Source organism: Opisthorchis viverrini, assembly GCF_000715545.1.
Source record: "Opisthorchis viverrini unplaced genomic scaffold opera_v5_201, whole genome shotgun sequence".
NCBI classification, from domain to species: Eukaryota; Metazoa; Platyhelminthes; class Trematoda; order Opisthorchiida; family Opisthorchiidae; genus Opisthorchis; species Opisthorchis viverrini.
The window spans coordinates 244,179-258,189 of NW_008751856.1; the positions used below are offsets into that span (position 1 = coordinate 244,179).

The 14,011-nt window shown below is 46.6% G+C and overlaps 2 protein-coding genes across 2 annotated transcripts; one reads left to right on the forward strand and one right to left on the reverse strand.

The window, feature by feature from the left end:
• Positions 1–974: 974 nt before the first annotated feature.
• T265_08063 (hypothetical protein) lies at positions 975–13,777 on the reverse strand (the record flags this gene model as incomplete). Its single annotated transcript, XM_009173758.1, has 15 exons — positions 975–1,121; positions 1,529–1,624; positions 1,662–1,754; positions 1,789–1,863; positions 1,901–2,089; positions 5,049–5,213; positions 6,456–6,551; positions 6,589–6,681; positions 6,839–7,027; positions 12,371–12,475; positions 13,126–13,221; positions 13,259–13,351; positions 13,399–13,473; positions 13,509–13,697; positions 13,748–13,777. The coding sequence occupies 15 exons, from the start codon at positions 13,775–13,777 to the stop codon at positions 975–977; spliced, it is 1,731 nt and encodes a 576-aa protein (XP_009172022.1).
• T265_08064 (hypothetical protein) lies at positions 1,859–2,119 on the forward strand (the record flags this gene model as incomplete). The annotated part of the gene is made up of 1 exon (XM_009173759.1): positions 1,859–2,119. The coding sequence occupies one exon, from the start codon at positions 1,859–1,861 to the stop codon at positions 2,117–2,119; it is 261 nt and encodes an 86-aa protein (XP_009172023.1).
• Positions 13,778–14,011: the final 234 nt, after the last annotated feature.

Below are 14,011 nucleotides of genomic sequence, written 5' to 3' on the forward strand. Positions count from 1 at the left end.
AGTATGTTTGGTTTCCACATGCTTTGCTCATCTGCCATTTACCTTGACACGATAGGTACCCCCTCCGACACTGGTAGATTAGCGTGTGTATGTGTGTGGATCTGCGTGCAGTTGACCTACCTACTCATGTTCTGTTTTCTGAGTCTGCCCTGAATTCTGTTGCAATTTCAGTGTCATCGCACCGGCAGTGAGAATCACAAGAATGGCTTCGGAAGGGATGTCTGCAATCCACAAAACCCAACACAAAATCCGCCAGCCGCTGTCAGTTGTTCGGACCTTGGGTCGGTCAGTGGCGCATTTGCTGTCGGCTCGAACGTGGACAGTTCACCTTCGTTGTATGATTTTTTCCACTTTCGTGAAGAATATACCATCGACTTTCGACTCCAAATGTTTCTTTTGATATTCGAGATCGTCAAACATACCTGTGACTCCGCAACGGGAACCTCAACAACTGGGTTGGTCAATTTGTGGAGGTGTGACCCCTGGTCCTTCAGGTTGGCGGTTGAAAAATAGGTGACGACTTACTGCCAGTCAACATCACCTGGTAGTCAGGATGTTTATCCCGACTTGGTTGACGAAGCTCGGTGTTCCCGAAACGTTCCGCCGACCCAGAGTTACACAAATATGAAAGTCAAAACCGCTTTTTTAGTGAAAACCAGCACACATGTTGTGCATTCAGTTGTAAGTAGACATGAAAAATATTCAATATAATTGTTAAGATTTTACGGAAAATGAATGGCAATTAACATCTACCACTAAAGTGTTAGCGATGACCTTGAAAGACAAACAAATATATAGTTGGGCGTTTCTGACTCTATCAGGGTTAACCTGACGGGGTCAAGTCCACGCACATCCACACCGATGGGATTGAGGGACCAGATCAAAGGTTTGATGACACAACATGTTCGGACACGCAAGGAAGAATGATGACATTGGTGGCGGTGAGAAAATCAATTCGATTTCGTTTCTTTCGTTCACACATCGTCGCCGCGTTTCAGGGCCATGCACACACATACCGCGAAGATGAGCGCCAAGAGGTTCAAAACTGTGAATACGAGAGCGCAAATCGCTATGACAACGATATTCGTCTTGATGTAATTGTTCAATGCATCTACGCATCCCTAAACAGGGAAGAACGAGAGAAGTGATATTAGATACTGAAGTAATCGAGAATAATTAAAGTGATGTTAATAACACCGGTGAAATCAAGCACACTTGTATCACTTGCAGAATTCAAGTCCAGAACGCGTTTGTAGGGGGACGCGGATAGTGACAATACTCCGGTGAGATATGTATTCATTCTATTGAGTATCGCTCATTCACAGGCTAGCCCAACTGTGCTGCCGAAGCGATTGGCTTTGAACTATCGAACAGTTCAACGTTCGATGAATTTTCATCGTGTTCTTGAAATACCTCGGTCAGAAACATTCCAGAAGTTGAGTGCTTAAAATCACCAGCTTCACTGGCTACCAGTGCTCATTTAGAACACAGTCAGGCAAATAACCAGAAAGGCATTCACGAAACTTACTTGTCCGTATAGGTATCCATTTTTATCAAAGCATGAATACGGTGCAGCTAGTCCCAAGTAGATTGGCCAGTGACCATATGGACCGCAGCATTGCAACTGGAAAGCTGAATGACCCATAGATGAGGCAACCTACATTCTCCTGGACTAGATCGATCAAATTTGTAGACACGCCGGTGCGGTAGGTTTTGTACGATTCCCATAGAACTTCATCCACGTAGCCCAGCACCTGCGCTTCACATGTGGCAATGCGGGAAACTCACCTTATCTTTGAGTACGAACCCGGCAATCGCGACAGCTATTTCACCCCAGGTGAATAACAACAGAAGCATAATGTACTGTCTAAATGGTTCCGGGGAAATCGTGGACACTTACCACGGTGAGACAGCATATATTCTTTCCACAAGCACCAAAGAATCCGAAGATACCAATGATCGTGAGAAGAACACCAAAAACTATAATGCATATGACAAAGACATGAAGATTCGAGACATCGTTGCTCAAATACGTCACCACGTTATACTCAGCGATGCTTCCGGCAATTATCAGCCCAATGCCGCACAACTAAAATCGAGATTGATATCAAAATGCTAATTATTAATAGCTGACTTACGATGACAAGCAAATTTAACGCCGTTAACATGCATTGTAGACACTTGTAGCCACAACTGAGTGACGCCATCCCAGGTAGTTCCCGTGCGATTTGAAAATCCTATGTCATAGGAATCACCTGCCTTTAAATAGTGTCACAGGTGGATTGCCATTCGTGTTTGTCGTTTAAAACAAAGCTGCTCACACAGTGTGAAATCACAGCAAGATTGACACGCTGAAGGGTGAGGGGGGTAGAGCGGGATTGACTATGAGATAGTTGATCGATTGGACTGGGGGGCGGGACGGTGGAACGTTCAAACTGAAGAATAATCCCCAAAATTCGTTTGATTATATGGAACACACGAATAAGCAAATTAGGAATTTCGGAACTGATCAGTAGCACATTGGTGCTTAATTCCGTGTGACAAATTTGTTTCAGTGCATCAGGCCATCGTCATCGTCATCACCATCCGAATCATCATCATCATCATCATCATCATCATCATCATCATCATCATCATCATCGTCATCATCATCATCATCATCATCATCATCATCATCATCATCCAGATGATCGAATACGCGAACGAGAAACCGTGGGCACATATCACTGGAAACCTTGTCTAAGCCTTCAGTTAAGGGCCGTCTACGACTTTGCTGTGCACCGAACAGATTGGGTTGTACGCCAAGCAGTATTCTGCAGCCTAATAGTTGATGCTGAGTGCAAGTGTAACGGACCTAGGTTCTTCCGGTGATGATCAGGTCTTCTCTTTATATTGATCGATCGATATCTTCAAGAACGCCTCGAACGGAAACAGTTCACGTTTTTTTTATGATTTTGTTCACTTTTGTGAGCAAAGTAGCATTTATTTTCGAACTGAATTCTCGCAATTGATAGTTGAGTTGGTCAAACCTACCGTGACTCAAAGTTCCGCATCGGAAACCTCGACAACCGGGTTGGTCAATTTGTGGAGGGGTGACCAACCTCCGCGTTGGCGTTCGGAACAAATGTATGGATTCACTGTTTACTCAGACTGGTTGACAACCTAAACTAATCGGCCGCCTATGTATAATTGGTCGTTCTGACAGTATCGAATCATACGTACAACCGTGAATTGCGCCTCACCGGTCGTTTTGTAGCGTCGTCGGACTGGCCTGCCACATACATCGAAGCGGGTAGGTGAATACAGGCTGCTAGTGAAGTGCACCCTCTACCTGTTTCGCATATAATTCTTTCGCCTTAACGTCATTTCGTTTCCAGTGACATTTCCATAGGGCCCACTCCTAGGGAACGACGGGTTAGCTACCGGATGTACGGTTCCACCGACCGCCAGATGCTGGCGCTCAGTTCCTGTGGTGGCGCTAGGACTGGCTTCCTGTTGCTACGTGCTGTTCGTAAGATCCTACAATTTACAACCCAACGACAGTTTTTGCTCATCGACCTCTCCATCTGATTCTGCTCGCTTCTGGTTGGACGCTTTCGGTGGTGCAAACAGCTGTACGAAGAACTCTGCTTGGGATCGAATAGGTCTTAGTAACGGAGCGCAAGGAACCCTCGTTTAATCGTATTTGCCGTGCATTGATTTTGTTTTCGCCCCGAACAGACTTTCGCTCCGACACACTGAAACACAGTTTTCAAGTCGCACAGAACCCATTGTAACTGTGGGCACATATTCTTATGGTAAGAATTCGTAAGTAGGTAGTTGCCACACTTCCGAGCCTCCATTGGATCGTCTTGGACTGGAATCGAGAATCATGAAAACTGGAGAAGCCCAGCGGTAGTTGTGCGCTAACCACAGACTTGGTTTTTTCCTCTAGTACCAAAATCGAGGTGCCCCTAACACTCGAGCCAACTTCTACACAGACAGACTGCCTGACAGACCATATCAGCACTATATTTGGGTAGCGTGGATAAATTGATAAGGCCCGTGTGGATTCGCCTCACGCGCTTGTTTGCGGTAGCCTCTCTTTGTGCTTTGCTATGGTGCGCGAGATATGCACACCACATCTGGCCACTGAGTGGTTCTCGGACCCAGATGTGGAACAAGTCCAGTAGAGCCATCTACTAAAGGCCCTTTCGGACAACTCGCGTTGTGATGCTGAATCTAACTAGAGGATATCGTCCGCAACTCTGCAGAACGAGGGCAGACTGCTTGTGGAACGAAACGATCAACCGGATTTACGCACTGGATCTCTAGCAACCCTCTGGAACTCCCACTGATCGGCAATGCATCCAGCACTGCAAACTAAGTTGGCTGGGGCATGCGTTCCGCCTGCGGAGTTACGGCGTGCTGAGACGAGCCTAGTTCTGTGAGGCGGGAAATTACAGGTGGTCATAGCAGAAAGGAATCTAGGATGCCACGAAAAGTCCTTGGAGTGTTGGCACCGTTTGTGTTCTATTGTGGGGCCCACGTGGTCTACCTTAGGCTCAACGATATCACGGCTGACTGATGTCAGCTGCGTTGAGATGGTCTGGCTAAATGTTGGAGGTGTATGCCCCTCAGATTTTTTGCGCAGCGGAGCCACGGGTCCGACTTTATTGAAATTAGATTGACACTGCAGTGTGGCGTTGTCATCCGCGGTGGTAATAACGATAAACGGTCTACAGGCATCCAGACGTACTCAACTGTTGATCCCATCCAATGTTATGCATTCCCTAGCCCGCAGTTCCGTAAACCCGAAAGTCAGAACTGCTTTTTAGTGAAAATATTCACGATCTTGCGCATTCACATGAAAAAATCAATGCCGTCAAAATGATAACTTTAATGAGTCCAATCGATTCTTTAGCATGTGAGTAGAGATTAATTTAAGCGAATATAGAGTTTATGGCATTATAGTGTGAGAATGCAATCGTTATCCGCGTCGACGCAGTTGCAAGTTGGTTAAGGAATGTGCGGTAACGTGATGTTTGAACTCAATTAATTTGGATTACTGGGTCACAGATCACTTCAGGATTGTTGACTTCGGACTTGAGAGCCATACACACACAAATAGCGAAGATGAGCGCCAAAATATTCAACACTGTGAATATGAGACCACAGATGGCTATGGCAGTTATATTCTTCCGGAGGTACTCGTCCAGTGCGCAGACGCAACTCTGAATACAAAATAGTAATAAGTGTAAGGATAATGATACAACCGGTAGACACAAGAATATATCACGGATGTACAGAATGCAGTCGGAAAAAGGACGGGTATGGATGCGGTGTTCCGTCAAGATGAAGTTGTGTAAGTGCATGAGAAGCTTGTCTTTCCACCCTGCTGAGTATCATTCAGTCAGAAGGTAAGACACGACCTGTCATGAAACAGCTAGCCGCATGACCAATCGATCTCTCGGGTCGCGGCTGTCAATAAAAATTAAAATCCCGTACTTGAACTGACTCGGTCGGAAAGAGGATAGAAACAGAGTGCAGCGGAGTGTACCACCAGTGCCGGAGATCATCAGCGGTGCGCATCTGACGAATTTCCATCTACATTCGAACTCGGGACCTAACTGGGACTCTCCATAGGTAGATGAGATTACTACCACGCACCACAAGCAGCTGGAAATGAATGCGGGTCTTACATTTCGTGGAGTATGATTGGAAATCGAAAACACCGTTATTCTGATTTCACAGAGTAACTGTGATATTCACACCATTCCCATGTCCCACAATTAGAACATACATGAGCGTTTTGTCACATGTGAAACAAAAACAAGTTGCTTTCCGACGCCGGAATACAAACAACTCCCCTCCCAGGTTAATTAGATCAAATTATGAAAACAGATTTATTCATACTGACGTCATAGAGGCAATCACACAGGGGAAAGATGACGGGCTCATGAGATTCTGTTTCTAAATATGTCGCGGATATTTGTTAGCAATCAGAAAATCGAAATCCCGATCAAGCATTCCCCTATCAATTGCACCTATTGACCAGGTAGAATTCAGTGCGTCGTCACATATGAATTAGAAACAAGTTGCTTTCAGATGCCGACAACCCCTTCCCAGGTTCATCAAAGCAGATTATGAGAACAAATCTATTCATGAAGACGTCATGTAGTCAATCACACAGAGGAAGGATGACTGGATCAAGAGAATAAGTTTTAGTAAGATATCGACCGAGGCCCAGGTCCTGATGGGTTTGGCAACTCGCTGGGGAATTTTGTGGGCAATCGCAAAATCGTCACACTGAAGAACTATCCATCAAAAAACTACACCAGAAACGTAGTCTGCTGTTGACAACTTCACCACATGCCTTTCATATTGTCGCAAAGCACATGCGTTCACTGATTGAGCACAACAATGCCCGTGAAAAAATCAGTTGGGAACAAGTAAGTGAACCATACATGACTCACGTCTATATAGAGTTCACCTTGGGGGCTGAAACAGGAAGCCGGTGGAGGTTGTTGCAAGTACACTGGCCATATGCCATCAGGACCACAGCATTGAAGCTGAAAAGCTCAAGGAAAAATGGAAGGGACAACGTACATTCTTCTGGATCAGGTCAACCAATTTTACAGACAGTGGATCACCGTAAGTTCCATAGACTTCCTCGAGGACTTTGTCGACATAGTTAAGCACCTACAATTCACATGAGGCATCACGATGTGGACTAATTTCCAACTCACCTTATCTTTGAGAATTAGCCCAGCAATCGCGGCTGCGATGCCACCGAGGATGAATATCACCAGGAGAATGATGTACTGTGTAAATCGTTGCAAGCAGTCGCACCACTTACAAAGGTGAGGAGACAGACGCTTTTCATGCACGCGCCAACGAAACCAAAAATTCCGGTTATCGTGAGGAGACCACCAAAAGCGATTATGAAAATAACGAAGGCGTGAAGTTCAATGACATCTTTGCTCAAATACATCGCCACGTTGTACTCAGCGATGCCTCCGGCAATTATCAGCCCAATGCCGCACAACTACACTCGAGATTGATAACAGTATGCTGACACTGAGTAGACTGACTTACGATGACAACCACATTGAAGACCAGCAACATGCATTGTAAACACTTGTAGCCACAACTGAGTGACGCCATCCCAGGTAGTTCCCGTGAGATTCAAAGATCCTTTGTCATAGGAATCACCCGCCTTTAAATAGTGCTACAGGTGGATTGCACTTTGTGTTTGTCGGTTAAAACAAAGCTACTCACACAGTGTGACATCACAGCAAGATCGACCGACTGAAGGGTAGAGAGCTGTGCGGAATTTGATTGATTGGACTTGGGGCGAAACCATGGAAATCTCAAACAGCGGAATACTCCCCGAAATTCGTTTAATTATATGGAACTCACGAATAAGGCAATGGAGAGTATCGTGGGATTTTGCAATTGCTCGCCAGGATCTTGGTGGTTGATTCTGTATGCGGTCGCTGCGCGAATCGCAGGATGGGAAGACAAGAAGAATTTATTCATTATCTTGACTTCTGAATATGCAAGCGACAATCCGGGACAGAAACTACAGTTGGCAGTCTTTTTTAAGCCAGTAGTTACAGGCTGCTCACCTCTTCGCTGCGCACCGAACAGCTCGAACAGACCGCATCGAAGCAGTTCGAGTTGTATTCAGCAGCCCTACAGTCGGTGCTGAGTGCAAGCGTACCGGTCTTGCTTTGGTCGACATTCAAGTAAGCAACAACTAAATTCCACCTACGGCGTGAACCTGCGACAAGCAACAATATACGCTCTTGTCCATCGCCTGTTCCGTCGTTATCTGAGTACCTGAAGCACAGAATTTCAGTTTCCCTGCGTCAGTCAGTCGTAAGAGTGTGGTGCACCAACGGTACCAGCATTGATCTCGGACCGAAACACAAGTTGGGCGTTTGTTAACTCGTCCGCGTCGCTCAGTCACTTCAGCCGTCCGCATTCCCAGTTCGGATACCAGCTGAAGTCACTGAGTGTGAAACCCTCCAGTTGACCTCTGACAGTTCGCTACTGTTTGCTCTGCTCACGTTATTCCATTTCGCCTCAGTATTCTTAATCGGTCACACAAGCGAAACATCGCACACTATGGTATCATCACCTGTGACATATTGATAACGCTAGCCATTCTGGGCTCTATTTGTCACAGGTAAACTCACCAGTTGTTGTCCAGTCGAGCATCGAGTGTAACAAAGAGCTTGCAAGATAATCCCCGGAAAGGGACTGATTCGTGGACGTTAGGGACTATTCCTTGGGACCTCGCCCGCACGAACCTCCTATCTACTTGGAAACAAACGTGGGCTCAGTCAGCAAGCCACGATCAGTTGCGGATTGAATCGATATGCATGGGTGATCCCCAGGCCACCTCATGCTCGTTATGTAATTTAGTTCGAATTCATCTGAGTGATACGACGAACCGCAGTCAGTTAGAGAGTCACCTATTCTCAGAACAACTTCGCATTGAGTGGAGCCAGATTTTGACGGTCTAATACCATTTTCCTGTGTGAATGTGTGCGTGAGTGTGTTTGCGTGCGTGCGTGCGTCAATATGCGCGTAGTTGACCTACTCACACATGCGTGTTCACGCTCCGTTCGCTGAACCTGTGCTGATTTCTGTGCCCATTTCAGTATCATTAGCCGGCATTCAGAATCACAAGACTGGCCTCCGGGCAGATGACTGCTATCCCGGTCGCCTACGTTGACGCTGCGCTGAGCCGTGCCGAGCCGAGCCGAGCCGAGGCGGTCAGTGCGCATATGTTGTCGCCTCGAACGTGGACAATTCACGTTTGTTGTATGTTATTGTTCACTTTTGTGAACGAATCCAATTGTTTCTCTTGACGATCAGGTTCGTCAAACCGATCGAGACTCAAAGTTCTGCATCGGGAACCTGAACAACCAGGTTGGTCAATTTGTGGAGGTGTGACTAAGCTCCAGGTTGGCGTTTAGAACACATGTGTGGATTCACTGTTTAAACGCATATGCGCTGATCTGGCGGTGATATTCCAGCCAACACAGTCTGGTAGGCTCACTGATATCGAGACTAGTTGGCAACCTAACCTAATTGGCCGCCTATCTATAACTGGTCGTTCTGACGGTATCGTAGCTTACGTACAACCGTGAATTGCGCCACACTGGTCGTTTTGTAGCGCCATCGGGTTGGCCTGTCACATTCATCTACGTGGGTATGCGATTACAGGTTACTGGTGACGCGTACCCAATCAGGTTTCACAAGTGATTCATTCTCTCTCTCGTCAGCTTGTTTCCAGTGACATCTCCGTAGGCCTCGTGCTTCTAGGGACTGACGGAAACTTTTACTACTCACTAGGGTTAGCTACCGGATTAACGGTTCCGTCGACCGCCTAACGCTGACGTTCAGTTTCTCTGGTGGAGCTGAGAAAATCCAGAAAACAGACTATTGTTCCATGTGCGCCGGACTCGTATTCTGATGCTAGGTTCCGTCTCTGTGACTCTAGGATTCATAACCCAACGACAGTTTCTGCTCACCAACCTCACCATTTGATTCTGCTCGCTGCTGTTTGAGCGTTTTCTCCACTAAATGTTGTCTTGCTGAACGGTAGCGCAACCCTGTATCGGTCCCTTGGCTTTCTGTTCCTCCCACTACGGTATAGCAAAAGGCACGACAGCTCTACACAGCCCTTTATGGAGGCCAAGGAAAATTAGTACAACTGTATTTATAGGGTAGTCACGGTGTGTTCCACACGGTCGTGCCAGAATCTCCGCGAGGGGGCGAGAGGCGTCGAGTCACAGGTGCTTGACTCGGATTGGTTGGCATTCTGACCAATCAGTGCGTGCCTTCGTTTGGCCCGTGTCCTGCACGTGACACATCTGTCCAAATGATGTGCTGTTCGGTTATTAGGGACGGCTGGCCCCCGAACACAAGCAGGAGTAGGAATAACTCTACTTTGGGTTGAATAGCTCTTGATAGCGGAGCAGAAGTGAACCTGGTTCACTCATTGCTCACCGTTCATTGATTCTGTTTACGCCCCGAAAAGACTGTGACCATATCAGCACTATATTTGGGTAGCGTGGATAAATTGATAAGGCCTGTGTGGATTCGCCTCACGCGCTTGTTTGCGGTAGCCTCTCTTTGTGCTTTGCTATGGTGCGCGAGATATGCACACCACATCTGGCCACTGAGTGGTTCTCGGACCCAGATGTGGAACATGTCCAGTAGAGCCACCTATCAGAGGCCATTTCGGACAACCCGGGTTTGATGCCGAGAGTTACTAGACGACACTTTGCGCAACTCTGCAAAACGAGGACCGTCTGCGTGTGGAACGAGTCAAACGAGTAGATCTACTTGCTGGACCTCGAGAAACCTCTTCTGAAACTGCCCTGATCGACATCACCCTCGACAAAATGCGAATCCTCAGGTGAATCGGAGAATGTGCATGGATCCGGAATTCACGTGAACCCAGAAGACCGGAAACATGGTGGAAGCGAGAAAGTCCGGGAGTGTGTGTACAATGCTCCAGCTGATACGTTCAACAGGCCTAAAACAGCACCAAGTGAGCGAAACGGTCCCTCGTTATAATGGGCTCACCTATATGTAAAAATGAACTGAACCTATGGGTTGAACAGTTCCAAAAACAATTCATCTGGCCACGTCACTTGTCTGCACTTGGGAGAATGAGATCCTACCAACAAACTGGGCTGAGACGGTGCTAGCGCCCATCTTCGAGAAGGGTGCTTGCAGTGCGTGTGGCACTCACAAAGGAATTAGCATGTTGAAACTAGACTCGTTGCCTTACTATTTGCACCCCCACTTGCAAAGTCGCGTGAAGAGGGGACCCGAGCACATCAAGTAGGATTGCGGTCTGGAACGGGTTTTGTGGACTAGCTCTTCATACTCCGTTATGTGTTAGATTACCGACATGCGTGTACACGCTACAGACCCGAAGTGTTCGTCGACCTCGAATGCGCGTTGGATTCTGTCGACCGTTTGGTACTTTTCAGCACGCTTCCGCCCTGACTGTCCTGACTAACATATATTCACCACCACTTATTCACATGCTCGTGGGCGTGTATGGGGAGCTGATGGGAGCTCTGAAAACGTTTTCTTAAAGGCATTGCTGTCAGCCAAGAATAGCCCCTCCCTCTCACCAACTCGCTTCATTGGTTTATTGACTAGACACTGATGCGAACATGCCGGGTCTTCAAAGCGCCCGCAATCAAATCTGTTCGAGCGAAGACCTTGTGGAATTGTCAAAGACGCAATCAGTCCTTGAGAAACCGATCAAGGCCACCGAGTACTTGAACATGCGCTTCGCGCCCACAACACGCGAAGTCTTTGAACACTCGTCTAAGTATTTTAGGGGTACATTGGAAGCAGTGGAGCACTATATGCATGTTGGAAGTTGAGTTAGCACTGATTGTGGTGTGATTGACGCGGTGAACGCGCAGATCTTGAGGGATGGACATGTGTTTGCCAGTCTGCACCAGTTGTGGAATCAGAAGGGCTTGTCAATGTGTCTGGTGTGGTGCATGTGTCAGACTACGGAACAATTCGGGTGGAGGGTCTGTGACATCCTCAGGACATTGGCCACCGGTGTCTCACACCTGTAGCCGGAGTCGGTTTGAACCAGCGAGCTAGCAATTGGATGACAGGTCTTTGTTGAAACAGACTATAATTCACTCAGCATGCATTTGGCTATTGTGGGACCCACGTGATCTTCCCTGTGCTTGACTTGATACACTGGACGGCTGACCGAAATCAGCTGTTTTCATACAACCAAACATAACTAAATGTAGGTGGTGTACGCACCTCGGGTGTTTCGCGTAGCCTAGACACGGTTGCGCCTCCCTGTCCCGCCTTTATTCAAATTAGATTGACACTGCAATGTGGCGTTGTCATCCGCGGCGGTGATGACGACAAACGGTCTACAGGCATCCAGACGTACTCAACTGTTGATCCCATCCACTGTTGTGCATTCCCTAGCCCGCAGTTCCGTGAAACCGAAAGTCAGAACCGCTTTTTAGTGAAAATATTCACGATTTTGCGCATTCACATGGATTAGAACATCATAGTTATAAGTACTTAGATCGATTCCCACCACCACTGTTACACATTCTTCGCTAGTGTTAGCAATGACCTTGTCAGAGGTTAGCATGTGAGTAGAGATTAATTTAAGCGAATATAGAATTTATGGCATTATAGTGTGAGAATGCAATCGGCGTCAACGTTTCAAGCTGAGAGTGAAGTTTTGATGGCACAACGGATTAACAAAATGTAGGGGAAATTGATGGCATTGATGATAGGAAGGTCAGCTGAGTTAAGTTGGTTCAGGATAGTCAGTGCCGGACTTGAGAGCTGTGCACACACAAACTGCGAAGATGAGCGCCAAAACATTCAATGCTGCGAATATAGCAGCGCATACTCCTATGGCAAGTATGTTCTTCCGCAGATAATCGTCCAGTGCGCAGACGCAACTCTAAATACAATATTGTAATATTGGTATATAATAATAATACGTAATAATGGTACGTAATAATGATACATTCGGTTGAAACAAGAACACTATCACGCAGATTGTGGTGGTAATGCGGTAAGATGAAAGGCGTGTGTGTGCATGTCAAGCTTTGCTTTCCATCTTGCCGAGTATCATTTAGTCAAAATATAACATGAAAACAGCTAGCCGCATCGCTCTGGTCCTCGATGTCAGTCAACACGAATCTTGCCTCTTCCACTTCAGATTACGCAAACGTGGACTGACAGCGGGCTAGTCTAAACATACAGATTCCTCCCTTTAAGCAAGCAGAACGTAAGCGCTGTGTCACGTGTGAAACAGAAACAAGCTATTTTCCGACGCTGGAATGCCAACAACCCCCCTCCGAAGTTTGTCTAAACAAATTCTTAGAACAGATCTACTCATGCTGACGTCATGAAGTCAATCACAAAGAGGACGGATGACGAGATCATAAGAATCGACTGAGTCCTGTGCTCTAGTGGAAATTCGTTGCTGATATCTGGTAGCCAACTTTTTAGAACTCCACTTTTTCTCTACTTGAGTTCACTTATTCAGCACAAAAGTACTCGGGTAAAATTGGGTGGGGAAAATGAGTTAAGCAACGTTTGACTCACTTCTACATACAGATCCCCTGAGGGGCTAAAACAGGAAGCCGGTGGAGGTTGTTGCAAGTACGCTGGCCATGTGCCATCAGGACCACAGCATTCAAGCTGAAAAGCTCAAGGAAAAATAAGTGGGATAACCTACCTCCTTCTGGACTAGGTCAATCACTCTTTTGGAGACTGAATCACCATAAGTTCGGTAGGTTTCCTCGAGAACTTTGTCGACATAATCTAGCACCTACAATTTAAATGAGGCATCACGATGTGGACTAATTTCCAACTCACCTTATCTTTGAGAATTAGCCCAGCAATCGCGGCTGCGATGCCACCGAGGATGAATATCACCAGGAGAATGATGTACTGTGTAAATCGTTGCAATCAGTCGCACCACTTACAAAGGTGAGGAGACAGACACTTTTCATGCACGCGCCAACGAAACCAAAAATTCCGGTTATCGTGAGGAGACCACCAAAAGCGATTATGAAAATAACGAAGGCGTGAAGCTCAATGACATCTTTGCTCAAATACTTTGCAACGTTGTACTCAGCGATGCCTCCGGCAACCATCAGCCCAATGCCGCACAACTACACTCGAGATTGATAACAGTATGCTGACACTGAGTAGACTGACTTACGATGACAACCACATTGAAGACCAGCAACATGCATTGTAAACACTTGTAGCCACAACTGAGTGACGCATCCCAGGTAAGTTCCCGTGAGATTCAAAGATCCTTTGTCATAGGAATCACCCGCCTTTAAATAGTGCTACAGGTGGATTGCACTTTGTGTTTGTCGGTTAAAACAATGCTGCTCACACAGTGTGACGTCATGGGAAGTCTAATAGATTTGCATTACACAGTATTGAGTAAGAGAAATCGATAGTTTTTTCATGATTA